This window comes from Lagenorhynchus albirostris, chromosome 3, assembly GCF_949774975.1.
Source record: "Lagenorhynchus albirostris chromosome 3, mLagAlb1.1, whole genome shotgun sequence".
NCBI lineage: Eukaryota > Metazoa > Chordata > Mammalia > Artiodactyla > Delphinidae > Lagenorhynchus > Lagenorhynchus albirostris.
In genome coordinates this window covers 9,713,037-9,729,505 of record NC_083097.1, presented here as the reverse complement: position 1 = coordinate 9,729,505, position 16,469 = coordinate 9,713,037, and the positions used below count along the sequence as shown (strand labels likewise).

Sequence of the window (16,469 nt, the reverse complement as noted above, 5' to 3'; positions counted from 1 at the left end):
AAGCTACCCAGTGCCCAAGGCCAAGGTCAAATACTACTTTCTCCAAAGTAGTTTTTTGATTCTCACTTCTTGATTAAGTTTTGTCTTAGTCTATTTGGGCTGCTGTAACAGAAGTACCATAGCCTGGGTGGCTTATAAACAACATAAATTTACTGCTCACATCTTTAGAGGCTGGAAGTCCAAGATCAGGGTGCCAGCATGGTCTGATTCTGCTGGATTCCTCTTCAGGGTTACAAACTTCCAACACATGGCAGAGAGCAGAGAGAGAAAGCAAATGGTCTTATGACCCTTATAAGGGCACTAATCCCATTCATGAGGGCTCCACCCTCATGACTTCATCTAATCCTAATTACCTCCTTTGGGTCTACCACCTAATACCATTGGAGAGGGAGGGAAAGTAGAGTGACTATTTTTTTCTCTTTCTCCTGGGCTCTCCTGATACCATTTTTGAAACTTGATTCTCACTGTTATAAAAATATTTTTTTGTATTACAATATTTATGTTCCCACTGGATAGATTGGAAGATCTTTGATAAGTCTTGCTTATTTAGAGGGGGGGGGGTGAAGAACACAGTATCTTGCCCAATGCATAGAGTAGGGGCTAATAATGAATTTAATCATTAAATATATAATAAGTATCTAAATAAATAATTAATCAAAGTCTTAACCATAGAAACTGTGCTTAACTTTTTTTTTTCCTTCCAATTTCACATGGCCAGAATGCAAAAATCTGCAGTTACAAAGGTTTGGTTTTTCTCTAGACAAATCTCAGTGGAAACCAAATGATCATATACAGATATCTCTCTTGTTTGTGTGCCCTCAGCTCCAAACAGCATCGATGCTTTTCTTAAGGCTCTTGTGTTTGCTGCTTACCAAGGAAGAAAGGGCCCTTTAATTCTAGCCAGGCTTGGTCACATGCTCATGCAGGAGCTTAAAATTATAAGAGGGGTAAGGGATATGTTCACACTTGTCACTGCAGTTTCACTAGGATGGGTGCAGCTCCTTTGCACCCTGAGGGTTATACCCAGCATACCCATTGGAATAGCTGTGTGCCCTACAGAGACTCTTCTTAGATACCCTGACCTCAGACTTTGTCCTGTTATTCATAGTTGTCCTTGCTAACTTCCTCCTCAGTTCCTGATTCAGTAGTTGGTCTTCTTACAGTGTTTTGACTGTGTGCATACCTGCTGTATCCTCTTCCTGGTGCACCAGGAGAGGTTTTTAACTCTCGCCTGATATGAACATCTTCCCTGGGAGAGGTGTTGGAACCATTCCCTCTCTTGTTGACTGTACCAGTGAATTCTTCTCAGCATCAGTGAGAATAAACCTGCTTGGGCTCCCTCCTTTGCTCTGGAAGCCACTGTGAATGCTGCCCCATCCAGAACTCAATATCCCCTTCTCAATTGAATGGATGCCCTTGGGATGCCAGGTGTTGCTTAAATCTTTATTACTTGGTCTAGAGAAAGCTTATTACTTACAATAAACTATGTGGACATTCAATGCCCGGAGTGTGCTAGGAGATGCTACAAGTTACCTCTTATTGATTTTGCATTTTCTCTCCTCCCCCTCTCATGCTGTTGGCATGCCTCTGTTGTGTGCTATAAAATCTTTGAGAATGTAATTGTCATCTATTCTCCTTAGTCCTATACTCAAAGGCTCTAGCTATAAAATGAATCCCATTACTTTAGCTCTTGAGGTCTGGCAATCCATTTTGTATTTTCTGCTGAAGATTTTGACCTGCCACTAAATTTTGAGTATGGGTGACACTGCTAAAATTTAATCAGTAAAGGTCTCTCATCTTAGATGAGACTAGGAAACATTTCAGTTTTATCCATTTCACTCTTTGTACCAAACTTGATGTCACATAATTGCTGGTCAGTCTAACACTTTCATACTGTAAATCTTTCCAAATTAGAAAATATGCTATAATTAAAAAAATCAATAGCGGCCCTAAATATCTGTAAGAACCTGTTAGAAAACTTAACAGTATAAGATCTCAAATTCAGCGGCTGCAGAACTATAACATTCTTGGAAGTTATTTCAACCAAAACTGCTTGAAATCTAAATGCAGAAACTTATAGAAGTGATAAAAGTGTTATCATTGAGAGACTTTGTGTAAAAACTGCACATTGAAAAGATGTAAGTTCTTCCCCAACACACTTATAGATTGAATACAGTTCCAGGTAAAAAGCCCAATTCATTAAGGATGAGGCAAAATATAGGAAATAAAAGTTAATCTAAAGTTTATCTGGAAAAAATCGATGGGTGAAGCAAAAAAACTTAGGAAAAGCATAATAAGAGACAAAATTTATCTTCAATTATGCAACAAAGGATGGTACTGGTGCCAAGCATTTTATACAAAGCTATGGCAAAGCATGAGAGAATTCCACTGAAAGTTATTGCTGGTTATCCCATAAGCTGTAAAGTGAGAATCAACACATTAGTAAGAGTTCTGTTAAGTTCAGTGTTTTCCAACAATCATAGGACTCAAATGAAAATCCACCATAAAATAAACCAGGATGAAGTAAGTACTCATATCCGATGAGAGCCTCACACAGTGGTACCTTTCATTCTTCAGCATTTAATTTTAAAGGCAAGAAATTAAACAGGTTTGGGGGATGTCTTTGGATATTAAAATGTTTGCTCCTGAAAATAAAGGCTGAGTTGTTTTCACATGGTAACGGGAAGGACAAGTCATTTTGCCAGCCCGTATTATAGCCCAGACATAGATTTATTCACTTTAACAATTTTAATAGTTAAATAGTACCAAATTCCAGTACCCTGTGACTTGACTTTGGGAACTAAGGTCATATTAAACCTAATTCCTGTTCTTCTTAACAGTTATATTTATTCTCTTTGTCATGGGTAACTCCTACCTGGAAATTAAGCCTTTACAATGACAGGGAGTTCCCATATCGATTTTTCTCTCAGGATGATTTTGGCATGATACTTAATGAACCCGTTTTTGGCCTTTACAGAATGAACTGTCTGAGCTTTTAAAAGTCATCATCAATATGTGTCTGTCAGATAGAGAGGGACACACTGATTAGTAGCAAGTGTCACCCATTTGTTTAGCATTTACTGTCAGTACATACCTTTATCAAAGGCAATATTCTCTTCCTGGAATTTATTTACAGATGTTGATAACATCACCAACTGTGCTTTAAAGACAGTAGGAAACAATAAATTCTGAGTATAATCAGTCCTTGTTTCTCCTTGTTAAAGAAAAAAAAAAAATGAAAGAAACTATTTCAGTAGAAGAGGGTTCAAATGTGTCTAATTTCATTTCTTATACTACAAAATATGTCATAAGATCATATAAAAAGAAAATAAAAAACAATAGCTAGAAAATACATTAAAATTATAAACTTTATACCAAATAGTTAAAATAGAAGGATTTGGAGACTGAGAAATCTAGGTTGAAGTCCAGCTCTGCCCATACTAGTTTTGTAATTTGGTGAAGTTTCTTGACCTAACAAAATCTCAGTTATTGGGGATATAAGTATCTACCATGTTAGAACAATATAAGCATTAAATGAGTTATAGAATCCAAGTGCTTAAACATAGGGCCTCGCAAAAAATATTAACCCTCAGTACCTTGGAACCATTATTATTTTTATGGTTTTGTTCAGATAAAGACAGTGAATTTTCTATTTCCCATGAGGAATGTTCTTCTGTGTTAACTGTCATAAAGCCACTGGAGCAAGCTGAGGTTGTGAGAGGTTCTGCTCTATTCCATAGTTCATGAGTTAGGTAAATAATAATTACTGATCATTGAAGTAGACCTCTCTCCCTATGGTCCAAATAAGGGGATATAGCGTAAAAGTAGGAACAGAGATTTTTATCTTTAGACATCCTGGGTTTAAATCCCTACTCTAGCAGTTACTTATTAGCTGTGCAAGTTTGGGCAAGCTTCAAATTTTTGTCTACAAAATGTCAGTAATAATCTTTGCTACTTCCTAGAACTATGCAATAGGACATGCAATAAATGTTCATTAATCCTGTTGTTTTATTTTGCCCCATAAGAAGAGGAAACAGTAGCTCTGATGGCCTACGAAACTGGCCAGTGGTCATGCAGCTGGCAAGTGGCAAAGATTTAGAGGTTTTACTACCTCTTTGGGGTTTAGTGTTAGCGGGGGAGATAGGGTGCTTGGACATGCAATGAATTAAACAACTAAATGAAAACGGGTATTTAAGAAGAATCCACAGAGAGGTTGGAGTTTGAAAGACAAGTAAAGTATGGATATGTAGAGATAAGAGAAAAACATAAGCCCATTTAACTATAACATATAATTATGCTTTTTTATTAGGACCGGCATTGAGTATGATCAATAGTTATGAGTTAATAATAACCCAGCAAACTAGAATCCAATATCAGAGCTGGGTACTTAAGGGGACCTTGTATTTGGTGATCTTGACATCATAAGTCACAGGATAAAGATGATGTTCAGTGCCTGATGTTGAAAATTGGCTCACTCCATGGAGAAAAATTAGTTTTATCTCAATATCAAATTGTATAAATTCATAATCTAGAATAGTATATTGACCACCATAAGAAAAATATTTCTTAAACAAGATACACAAAGGCCAAACCATAAGTTGAGAATGTGATGTATTAGACTACAGCAAAATAAAAGATTACTACTTTGAGTAAGGACATCATAAACATAGGTGAAAGCTGGGACAAGGTAATTGTAGCAGGTATCCAGAGTGTGCAAGAAACTTTAGTCCGCATCCACTAGAAGGGCAAAATCACAAAATACAAAAAAAAAAAAAAAAAAAAAAGAAATGGACAGAGGAGAGGATTAGGCAATTCATAGGAAGCAAACAAATGGTAAAGCTTGTAAAAATAAGTTAGACCTTACTAATTGTGATGGTTAATTCTCTGTGTCAACCTGACTGGCCGTGGGGTGAGAGAACCCTGACTGATACACTAATAATCAAAAATACAAATGAAAACAGTAAGGACAGACTGCTTTATACCCATCAGTGTGGAGAATGCTGCAAAGTCAAATAAAATTAAATCCTGGGGAGGATGTGGACAAAGAAGCACTCACATCCCATGTAAACAGGTGCAGGCGCTTTGGAGCTGGATTGCAAAAAGCCCCAGGACCCAGTGTTTCTACCCCTGGGCAAATAAGAGGGGAAAATTCTCCCACAGGACCATAAGGAGACCATCCCAGGAATTAACTCAAGCACTTGGTGTGGACAGAGAAGCTGGAAGTATTCTAGTCTCCATAATTTGAGTCATCGATAAAAGAAAATATGGTTGATATACCCAAAGAACCATTAGGCAGCAGTCAGAAGTAATGAACTGGATGGTTACCCAAACCTAATGTTATTTGAAGAAAGTTTCTTTAAAAAGTTATTATAACACATAGGTGTTTTTTAAATTATGCATGCAGAAATACCACCTTTTATCTAATAAGGATAGAGAAGATAAATAGGATGGTTATACATTTAATATGTTACGAGGATATATTGGGTAGGCATGGCATGGATGGGTATGGGGATAGAGGATGAAGGAAAAAATAATAAAATAAAATTGAACAAAAGAGGGACCTCACTAAAAGCCTTCTTAAGCATGTGCCATGAACTAATGTGTGACCAAGATGCAAGTGATGAGTGGATGCACCAAGGAGTCCTGAAAAGAAGGGGAGAAACCTGACAAATAAACAGTACCTTAGCCAAGTCATGAAGATCCACATCAACAGGGGAAAGTCATGTGGATGGTGTGCACCCTTGTTCTGATGTGATGAAGTGCTCTCTGCTCTTCTGGGGTCTTCCTCCCCAAAACCTACAATCTCAGTCTTATCATGAGAAAATAGAAAGATAAATCCCAATACTGGACATCCTACAAAACACCAGACCAGCATTCATCAAAACTGTCAAAAGCATCAAACACAAGAAAAGTCTGAGACACTGTCTCAGCCAAGAGGAGTCTGAGGAGACACAATGACCAAAGGCAACGCGGGATCCTGGTGGATGGGTTCCTGGGACAGAAAAAGGACATCAGAAAAAAACTGAAAAGGAAATTGAAGAAACTATGGACATTAGTTAATGATGATGTACCAATATAGGTTTAATAATTGTGATAAATATGCCATACTAATATTAGATGTTAATAATAGGGGAGAAATTGGATGTGGGGTATATGGGAACTCTCTGCACTATTTTCTCAATTTTTCTAAAACTATTCTAAAAGGTATAGTCTAGGGGCTTCCCTGGTGGCGCAGTGGTTGAGAGTCCGCCTGTCAATGCAGGGGACACGGGTTCGTGCCGCAGTCCGGGAAGATCCCACATGCCACGGAGCGGCTGGGCCCGTGAGCCATGGCCGCTGAGCCTGCGCGTCTGGAGCCTGTTCGTACCACAAAAAAAAAAAAAAAAAAAAAAAAAAAGAAATGGAGAAATCGAAGCTGATGGAGCTTAAACCCAAGGCTTTATGATCCAGATATAATCCAAGAGGAAAGAGGACCAGATGCTAAAGGCTCACTACCATAAACTGAATATTTTTGTGTCGTCCCACCCAAGCTGCAACTTCATGTGTTGGGACCTAATCCCCAATGTGATGCTATTTGGAGGTGGGGCCTTTGGGAATTGAATCATCATGAAGGTGGAGCCCTCAAGAATAGGATTAGTGCCCTTATAAGAAAGGCCCCACAGAGCTTCCTCATCCCGTCTGCTATGTGAGGACACAGCAGGAAGGTGGCCGTCTGCCAGGAAGAGGGCCCTCACCAGACTCCAGCCCTGCTGGCACCCTGATTCAGACTTCCAGCCTCCAGAACTGTGAGAAATAAACTTCTGTTGTTTGTAAGCCACCACCCAGTATATGGTACTTTGTTGTAGCAGCTAAGCAGACTTAGATATCCACCAAGAAAGAAGGAAATGATTTTAAGCTGGATGAGAAGGGAGCTGGAACAGGGTCTCTGCACGCTGCCTGGGACTGAAAGGGCAGCCCCACCTGTGGAAAGAGCTCAAAATGCCTCATCACTGATTTGGGATCACCAGGGAAGCTTGTCCTCTCTGGTACTTAAGTGGGGAAATTTTTCTCCTTTGAGAAACCAGACGTGTTTGAGGGCAGGGTCTGAGCTTACAGCTTGTCTGTTGTAAAGAAACTTGAGCTGAAAAGAATAAACTGAAGACTTGTCTAGAAACCCTGAGGATCCTAGCATTAGGTGAACATAACACTTTTCTGCAAAGCTTTTCCACACAGTGGATCATGCAAGAACCCCTTAGGAAAGAAGAGAAACCCTACTGATGATAAGCTCAGAGTTCAAAAATGTCAAGGACAAGACAAATGAGTCACCAGGAAGGAGTCAGCACTTTCAGCAGACTAAATGATTGGGGGTCCAGGAATTTGAGTGACTAGAGCAAGCTGAAAGAAACCATAAAATAAGAGACTATAAAATTTTTAAAAGGCCCAAATAGAATTTCTAGAAATGAACAAGTATAGTCACTATAAGTAAAGCCACCCGGGAATGTTTGACTGACTCAAGGATTGTCCCTATGCTCCTTGGACATTTCCGGATAAACACCTTGCGTACTGTGTCTGGAGAGTGATCTGAAATCTTGCTGTTCTTTTGACAGATCATCTCTTCTGTGGTTTACACCGTGGAACCACTGAGATGGCTTCATTCTCCCCCAATTTTTATCCTGAGTGAGTTTGCTTTGATTGAAAAGTACTTCATAATCCCCCCCACTTTTTTTTTGTTTGCAGTACGCGGGCCTCTCACTGTTGTGGCCTCTCCCATTGCAGAGCACAGGCTCCGGATGCGCAGGTTCAGCGGCCATGGCTCACGGGCCCAGCCGCTCTGCGGCATGTGGGATCTTCCTGGACTGGGGCACGAACCCGCGTCCCCTGCATCGGCAGGCGGACTCTCAACTGCTGCGCCACCAGGGAACCACCCCCCTTTTTTCTTTTACAACAAGAATGCCATAAGTGTATTTACTATTTATCTTAATGACTCTATTTTATGATCACATAATGATAAAATTATTTTACCCTTTCACCTTCACCTCCAGTGGCCAGAAGACCTGATTGATACTTAAATTCTCATTCAAAGGATCATATAACCTATTAGGTTGCTGTGATTCCCTCTTCCATGGGCTGGGGACCACCTTGATCCCGGATACCTGGCACCCTGGAAATATCACAACAGTGCAGTCTTCTTTTATTGTTAATTGAGCCTTGAGTTTCATTCTCCCTGCTGCTTCTGCCATTTCTTGGTGTAGATTAATTATTCCAGCTTGGCATTTTACACTGAGAGATTTTTAACTCTAATTTGAATTAATAAAAGAAGAAAAAGGAAATACTTTAGTTAAAAGAAAAAGAACAGCACAGTATCACTAAAAGCTAACATGTACTTTTAATCCTATTCTTTTTATTAACTAAATTTAAAAATAGGAAGTTTTTCTTATTCATCTTTATTCCCCCTAAAAATATTGTATATGTGTTAGATGCTTAAAGACTTACTCAACGTTTTAAATAATTCTGCATATCCAAAAAAAGGGAATGTTAGTCGTACAAGACAACCAATTGGTCATAATTCACTGGAACTAAATCCCCAATACCTGCTGCTTAAATAACTTTAAAATTTCTATAAGTACAAAGATACTCCTAGGAACCCAATCACCTTTTTTAAAAATCGAATCAAAATGTATTTATTTGTTTACTTAGTTATTTTTTTACATACCTACACACACAGAGAAAACCAACCAAATTATATTTCAAAGGCCAGACCCTATCACAGTTATTTACCTTCAGGAATGTTCTGGGTAGCGTCGGGCACCAGCCCAACTTAGAGAACAGGGACTGACACAATAGCCACTCACCCCAGAGACCTCAACTGTCCGGACTCTCCTCAGCCTTGGACATGTAGTAAGACTGGTCCCAGTGAGGGAAGAGGAGAGAGGGGCTTCTCAGGGTTGGTCCATTTGAAATAAAGCCAGGACAAGTAGAAAGCACTCAGGGAGAGGAAGGTGGGGAGAAAAGAGGGAAGCAATCACATGGTCTAGGTGGCCTGTCGTGTCTGGGGTGGGGGCAGGTGAGCCTGGAGAGCCTGGCTCTCCTCATCCTCTGATGGAACCCACAGCCTGTGCTGGTTCCAGTGACACCTCCTGCATGTGTGGGCCACGGTTCAGACCAACTGCAGGCAATGACGTGGGTACCAGTCTTGTGGATTAGCTTATGCCTGTGCTCTTTGGATGGCTCCAGTGAGTACCCTTGTGAGTAATACCACCCTTGGGCCTGGGCATCTGGGTCCTATTATGGGCTCTATGTCTTTGCTGTGTCCAGCCCCTTCTTCTTGACCACACTTGGGATCCCTGGACCCTGGAAAGATGGCCATAACACCGTTTTCTTTCCTTGTTAATTCTACCTGTGTAACATTTCTGCTTCTGTACATGCATGTGTGGAAACCTGACCAACACATAGAACATTGTTTGCCCTGAAAATGAGCCTGTCACAAAGAATTGGTTGGTTGATGGGGCGGGGGGAAGCAAGTGGATGAGAAGGCATCAGTCACTTTCATACTGACAGTCTTACAGAACAATGATGAACAGGGGCCTTGGAAATGCTGTCATCTTGTCAGTATCTCAGGAGTCTGGGAATAAGTATGCTCTTTAGCAAGTAATTTTTTGACTGTCGTTATTAGAGGCATGATTTTTTTTTTAAATACTTCAAATTAGAATGCAAGATGGTAGCTGGTAATTTTGAACACTTTGGAAAAGGAAGAGAAAGGAGATAAAATTTTCTTATTGTTCATAGTAATTTTTACACTTGAGTCTGTAAACTTTCCTCTAAATGTGATGCGTCATAGTCTAGTGTTGATTTGATGGTAGAGTTTGGAAGACATTGGCTAGTCCATTTTGCCATAATTTCTTCAATTTTTTTCAAAGACGGTGGATCCAAACGAACTCATGAATAAACTGATGGGTGAGTGTCAGGATATGGGATACACCGATAAAAGGTCTAGAACTCAATGATAATCAGTAGCTCTTCCAAATGAGCTACCTTCCAGGTGAATGGCTGTAGGACAGAGCAGTCTCTTATTAAAAATTGTTTTATCTTTTTAAATTAGGAAATAAAAGTCCCATGAAGTTTATTTTTAGTTGTACTCCCAAACTGTTTCCATAAAGTCTGCCGTTAGGGAAGGTTACTCAAAAACGGCCATCTGTACCTGTGGACTGAAGTTGACTACTGTCTTTGACCACATTCTGTGTGAGTTAGTCCCCATGTGCTGTAGCAGTACCCACATTCTTATAATGAAATTCCAAGGAACATCAATAAACTCCAGACGGATTTGGTTATCTTCTCTCCAGTATTTTCTGAGAGGCTAAACTGGGCCACCCTGCTAAATGTATTTAATCGCCTTAATCGGTTTTAATATTTTCAGGGTCTGAACGATTGTGGAGGGAGAAACAGATGTTTTGTGATAGGTCTGAATTTTTCAGGAGTTGCTCCTGAAATAATTACAGATCGGGAATCATACAGTCAAAAGTCATCTTCATTTGAGTCAGTTCGTCAAAATAAAGGTGACAGGAATGCTGTCTCACTTTTGTTTGCTTAATCCTTGCATTTCAAAATTGGGACAGAGATCATGTGAGAATGCCCAGGTGCACAGCTGCTACACTTATTATGTTTCAAATTTTTTACCATTTGCTGAAACATGCATATCCATCTACAGTAATTGAGAGCAACCCATGAATTGTATTCACTTTGTGAAAGTAACAACACGGACTGGAAGAGAATGCAAAAAATAGAACAGTCTAGTTTGGGGTGTCTTCTGCTATTTCAAGAAAAACTTTGAGTACACGTAGTGAAAGAGTTTTCTAAAAAAATATTTTACAGTTTAATGGGAAAAGGTATGCAGATTAATAACAATATGAACAGTAACTATGTGAAAATATAAGATATATTTAGTAATTTTCAACATAATTATTTAAGAAAAAATGTGTGCTCTGAAAGACAAAAAAACGTTAAGATGTTTATGAAGTCTAAAGAAAATATTTGGCAGGGGAGAAGAAAGAAATATCTTTTCAATGAGGGAAATCAAAGCATAAAGGGAGAAATCATATTGGAATCCCTACCTGTACTCAAGGTAGCTTAGAAAGATTTCCTTCTTTCATGTTTTTAGGAATTCATAGTAAATATGGTCACAATGAATGAACACCTACATCAAACCCATGATTGACTATTCCTATAATTTTAGTTAATAAAGCATATGAGTCAATCTTGGCTCTTTTTATCTCTTAAATCCTATATTCTAACCAATAACCAATCCTGCCACCTTACTTTCATGATCCAGCCAGGATCAACCACCTCTCACCACCTCCTTACCTGCCTGGTCCACTGGCCCACTGAACCTAAATTGTTACCTTTACCCCATTACCAGCCTCCCAGCTTCAGTTCCCCAACAGTCTGTTCTCAACACCAGAGTCAGCATGATCTTTAAAAGCATAAATTAGGTCAGTTCATTTCCTAGTTCAAATACTTCCTATGGCCTTTCAGGTACTCAGAGTAAACATCAAAGTTCCTACAGTGACGGGCCATTCTCCTTGCCGGAGCCCTGTTCCTCCACTGAGCTCGTCTTTTGATGCTCAGCCCCTTTCTCGGCTGTAGGCACACTGTTGTTGGGGTGCTCTCTCCCCTCAGAGACATTGAAGATGCTCCTCCCTCACCTGGGGCTCTCCTGACATCTCATCACCTGCCTGCTCCCTCTCAACATCCACTCAGTGAGGACCCCACAATACTTTATTTAGAGCTGAACCCTTGACACTGCGTATCCCTGTTTCCTTTATATCGCCTTCTAACATACTCTATATGTATTTACTTATTTACTTTGTTATCTTTCTCTCTCAACTACAAATGAAGGAATTTTTGTCGTTTGGTTAACTACCAAATTTCCCAATGCCTTAAAGAGGCATAGGCACATTGTAGGGTATCAGTAAATATCTGATGAATGAATGAAAAATCCAACATATTTACAATTTAGTTTTAGAATCATTTACCTAGATATAATCTTAAAAGTGAATCTTAGTTCTGGATCACCTCTAGTTAACAAAAATTAACTCGAAATAATTAAAATTGGTTCTAATTAATTTTGGCAATCTCTGTAGAGCTAGCCACACTAATCAGTTGAGAGTGGAAAAGAAAACCAGAAATCTGTCTCTCTCATTTACAAATAAAATCATATTTATTAGGAACACTTTTCTGGCTGCCAAAGCTTAGCTTGACCTGGAGTTCATGAACATCTGTCTCCTTCACTCAGTGCTTTCCAATTCATTAAAAATCAAAAAGAAGGGCTTCCCTGGTGGCACAGTGGTTGAGAGTCCGCCTGTTGATGCAGGGGTTGCTGGTTCGTGCCCCGGTCCGGGAAGATCCCACATGCCGCGGAGCGGCTGGGCCCGTGAGCCATGGCCGCTGAGCCTGCGCATCCGGAGCCTGTGCTCCGCAACGGGAGAGGCCACAACAGTGAGAGGCCCGCATACCGCAAAAAAAAAAAAAAAAAAAAAAAAAAAAATCAAAAAGAAAAGAAATTGAGTCAGTGTTTGCTGTTTTGCATGACAAAGGGAAAAAAAGGATCCTTAAGATTAGTTTTTTTAATATTGTAAACACATCCATATATGCTTTCTCGAGTATCTAGGACAGCTAGAACAAGGGTTTTGTGCTCTGACTTAATCCTGGAGAAGGATAAGTCAAGAGTTGGGACATAAGGAATGATGCCAGGAACTGCTTCTCTCTCTAACTCATAGGATCGACTAAGCACAAGTGATTTCTCAAAACTCATAACTGGGAACCATATTCCCGTTATGCATCTGTTTATAAGCCTGAGCAGGCAAATGAATGTGATCTCTGGTATAAATTTCTTATTAAAAACACAAGTGAGGGACTTCCCTAGTGGTCCAGTGGTTAAGGCTCCGCGCTTCCACTGCAGGGTGCGTAGGTTCGATCCCTGTTCCGGGAACTAAGATCCCACATGCCGCACGGCGAGCCCCCCCCCCAAAAAAAAACACAGACACACAAGTGAGAGATAGAAAAGTGGTTGCATAAAAAGCCAAGACACCCAAAGGGTAAGTAATTAGCCCTTCTTATGGATTTATGGATATTTACATAACCGCACAGTTTAAGGGATGGATGGATGGATGGATGGGTAGATAGATAGATAGATAGATAGATAGACAGGCAGACAAAGACAATCTTACTTCTTTAGACACATAAGTACATTTTCAAGTTTTGTGCATAATTAACATGAGAAATAGTGCTAAGAGTGTACCATATACCAAAAATAGAATTATTATTTGAATAAATTTTCTAACTCGACCAGAAACAATATAATATAATTACAATACACTTGAAATGAAATGGTAAAGCGGGAGCATTTTAATTGGCAAAGCTATCATGTTGGACTTGTGTGATTAATCTTTTAGAGGAATGGCAAATAGATTTTTAATGAGTTTTAAATGTAAGACTGAGATTGATGGATAGTCCACACTTTATCAAGACTGAGGAGTGAGCAGTATGCAAATACAGAGAAGGGAGGGCACCCATGCAGAGTCCACATGGGACAGAGGCAGTTTCTGGGTAGTTAACTTGGTTGTCCTTTTGCTTGCTTCTTTACACTGTGGTGGTTTATTTGCTGTAAACCAAAGTTAAGAAACACATAGACTGGAATGGTAGCGGCTCATTTCTTTGTTGAATCTGTAACTATTTAAACAAAACACTCTATAATATAAAAGTCAGTTACTTTCCACGACCCCAGTAGTGGAATTTATTTCCCATTTATATTTCTAACTTCACTTTTTATTTGAATTCCTTTGCTTCAGTTTTCATGATGACATTTTTTCTCATTGTAGCCTATTTCAGTATCCAGCTTATCATTCTGAAGAATTTCTTCCATAAATGCACTTATAATATCCTAAGACTGAAGCCTGTGGCCACAAATGGTGAACAGTGTCCACTGCCACACCAGGAAGTGGGCAGTGAAGAACAGGGAAGCCAGAAGAGGCCAAGGCCAGGACTCAGGTTGCGAGGAGAAGCTTTGCAGACATCAGTGCTTTTAATAGATCAAATTCAGACTGAATGCCAGGGATCCAGGCCGTGCCTGAAGTGGGAGAGGCAGGTGACCTGAGTCCTCTGCCTGACAAGTCATTAAAAACGAGGCATGAATAGCCTAGACTTTAAAACTAGAACTGTGATCTCTCTAGTCCTCAGCTATTTGCTCTTAGCCAGGAATTATGCCCTCTGTTTGGTCCAAGTGGCCACAACTTGCAGAAGTGTGTTTAGATATCTTTGGATTACAATGAGGAGAGGGGCGTTCATTTGTCAGCAAGGTCAAATTTCAGTGACCCTCTGTGGACGCCTTGAAATCAACCACTATGGTCTGAATGTGTCCCCCCAAAATTCATATGTTGAAATCTTAACCCCCTAATGTGATGGTATTAGGAGGTGGGGCCTTTGGGAGCCACTTAGGTCATGAGGATGGGGCCCACAGGAATGGGATTAGTGTCTTATAATAGAGACCCCAGAGAGCTCCCCCATCCCTTCTGCCATATGAGGACACAGTGAGAAGTCTTTGACCAGAGGAGGTTCCTCACCCGACCATGCTGGCACCTTGGTCTCAGACTTGCAGCCTCCAGAGCTGTGAGCAATAAATCTCTGTTGTTTATAAGCCACACTCTGTGGGGTATTTTTGTTAGAGCGGCCCAAGTGGACAAAGATACCACCATGGCCTGGTCACTCACCTGGTTACCTCCTGCCCTTGTTTTCCCCCGTCACCTTTTGTTAGTTCAACCCAGACCACAGGACTCAATATACCTGGGTATCAAACAAGAGTGTAGCACACTGATAGTAACATCACTCTATTCTTCTGTAAATTTTCAAGCTTCACCAGGGATTTCTGTGGATGCTACATAGCATCTCTCAGAAGCAATGACTCAGTCCTTATTTCTTTCTAATCTAAAATTATTTCTTGGAAGATAGTTTCCCCAAGCCTTGAGTGCAAACATTTGAATTTTTACAAATGTCACTCTAGCTTTTGGATCCTCCATCTGCAGTGGCACCGCCACCAATGTGCAGATTTTCGTGAAGACCCAGACGGGGAAGACCATCACTCTCGAGGTCGAACCCTCGGATGCAGTAGAAAACGTAAAGGCCAAGATCCAGGACAAGGAAGGAATTCCTCCTGACCAGCAAAGACTGATCTTTGCAGGCAAGCAACTGGAAGATGGACGTACTTTGTCTGACTACAACATTCAGAAGGAGTCCACTCTTCATCTTGTGTTGAGTCTTCGTGGTGGTGCTAAGAAAAGGAAGAAGAAGTCATACACCACTCCCAAGAAGAACAAGCGTAAGAGAAAGAAGGTTAAGCTGGCTGTCCTGAAATACTATAAGGTGGATGAGAATGGCAAAATCAGTCTCCTTCGTTGGGAGTGCCCTTCAAATGAATGTGGTGCTGGAGTTTTTATGGCCAGCCACTTTGACAGACATTGTGGCAAATGTTGTCTGACCTATTGTTTCAACAAACCAGAAGACAAGTAATTGTATATTGGTTAATAAAAGACATGAACTAATGAAAAAAATTTTCACTCTATTGTTTACTCATTTATGAGGCGTGTTGGCTCAACTACGCAAAAATCCATGCCAGCTTTGAAATTCAAGGATTTTATAAGACTAGTTCATTGGAGCCAGAACATGCTCTAGATGAGTTAGGTCATCCACATTGAAGGGCAGGGGAACAGACTGCACACTGATCTTGACCCCTTTTCTCTGGGCTTAATCCACCCCTGAGAAAAGCCAGTCACAGACTTCTTGAAGCTAGACTAGCAGAGACATGCTTAGTTCCAATAGCTGAGAGGTTTGTGAGCAATCTCTGACTCTAAGTCTTAGTGGGTCTACTCCCACCTGGCCTGTTTCTCACTCCTTGGGTTTATCTTTACATTTAGTCTCAGGTTCTTTTTGTTTGTTTATTAATTAATTTATTTATTTTTGCTGTGTTGGGTCTTCGTTTCTGTGCGAGGGCTTTCTCTAGTTGTGGCAAGCAGGGGCCACTCTTTATCGCAGTGCACAGGCCTCTCACTATCTTGGCCTCTCTTGTTGCGGAGCACAGGCTCCAGACGCGCAGGCTCGGTAGTTGTGGCTCACGGGCCTAGTTGCTCCGCGGCATGTGGGATCTTCCCGGACTGGGGCTCGAACCCGTGTCCCCTGCATTAGCAGGCAGATTCTCAACCACTGCGCCACCAGGGAAGCCCAGTCTCAGGTTCTTAAAAAAGGAGTGGGTTTGGCCTGACATGGGGACCGTTGTGCCTTCTGCACTCTGCTTGCATATTTGGCCACGTGCAGATAAGATTTGAAAATGCTTCACTTATTTATTCACACAGTTGATCCAATGAATTATTATTTCGTGGCACTTTTATTCCACAAATTTCCAGGGCTTGAGATTCAGCAGTAAACAAAACAAGCAAAGTTTCTGC

The 16,469-nt window shown here is 40.5% G+C and overlaps 1 protein-coding gene across 1 annotated transcript in view; it reads left to right on the top strand.

The window, feature by feature from the left end:
• Positions 1-15,537, top strand: part of LOC132517937 (uncharacterized) — a 175,230-nt gene extending 159,693 nt beyond the window's left edge. The window contains exon 4 of the mRNA XM_060145960.1: positions 15,032-15,537. Coding sequence (XP_060001943.1) covers positions 15,032-15,537 — 506 coding nt within the window. The remainder of the gene's footprint in view (positions 1-15,031) is intronic.
• The last annotated feature ends 932 nt before the right edge of the window (positions 15,538-16,469 follow it).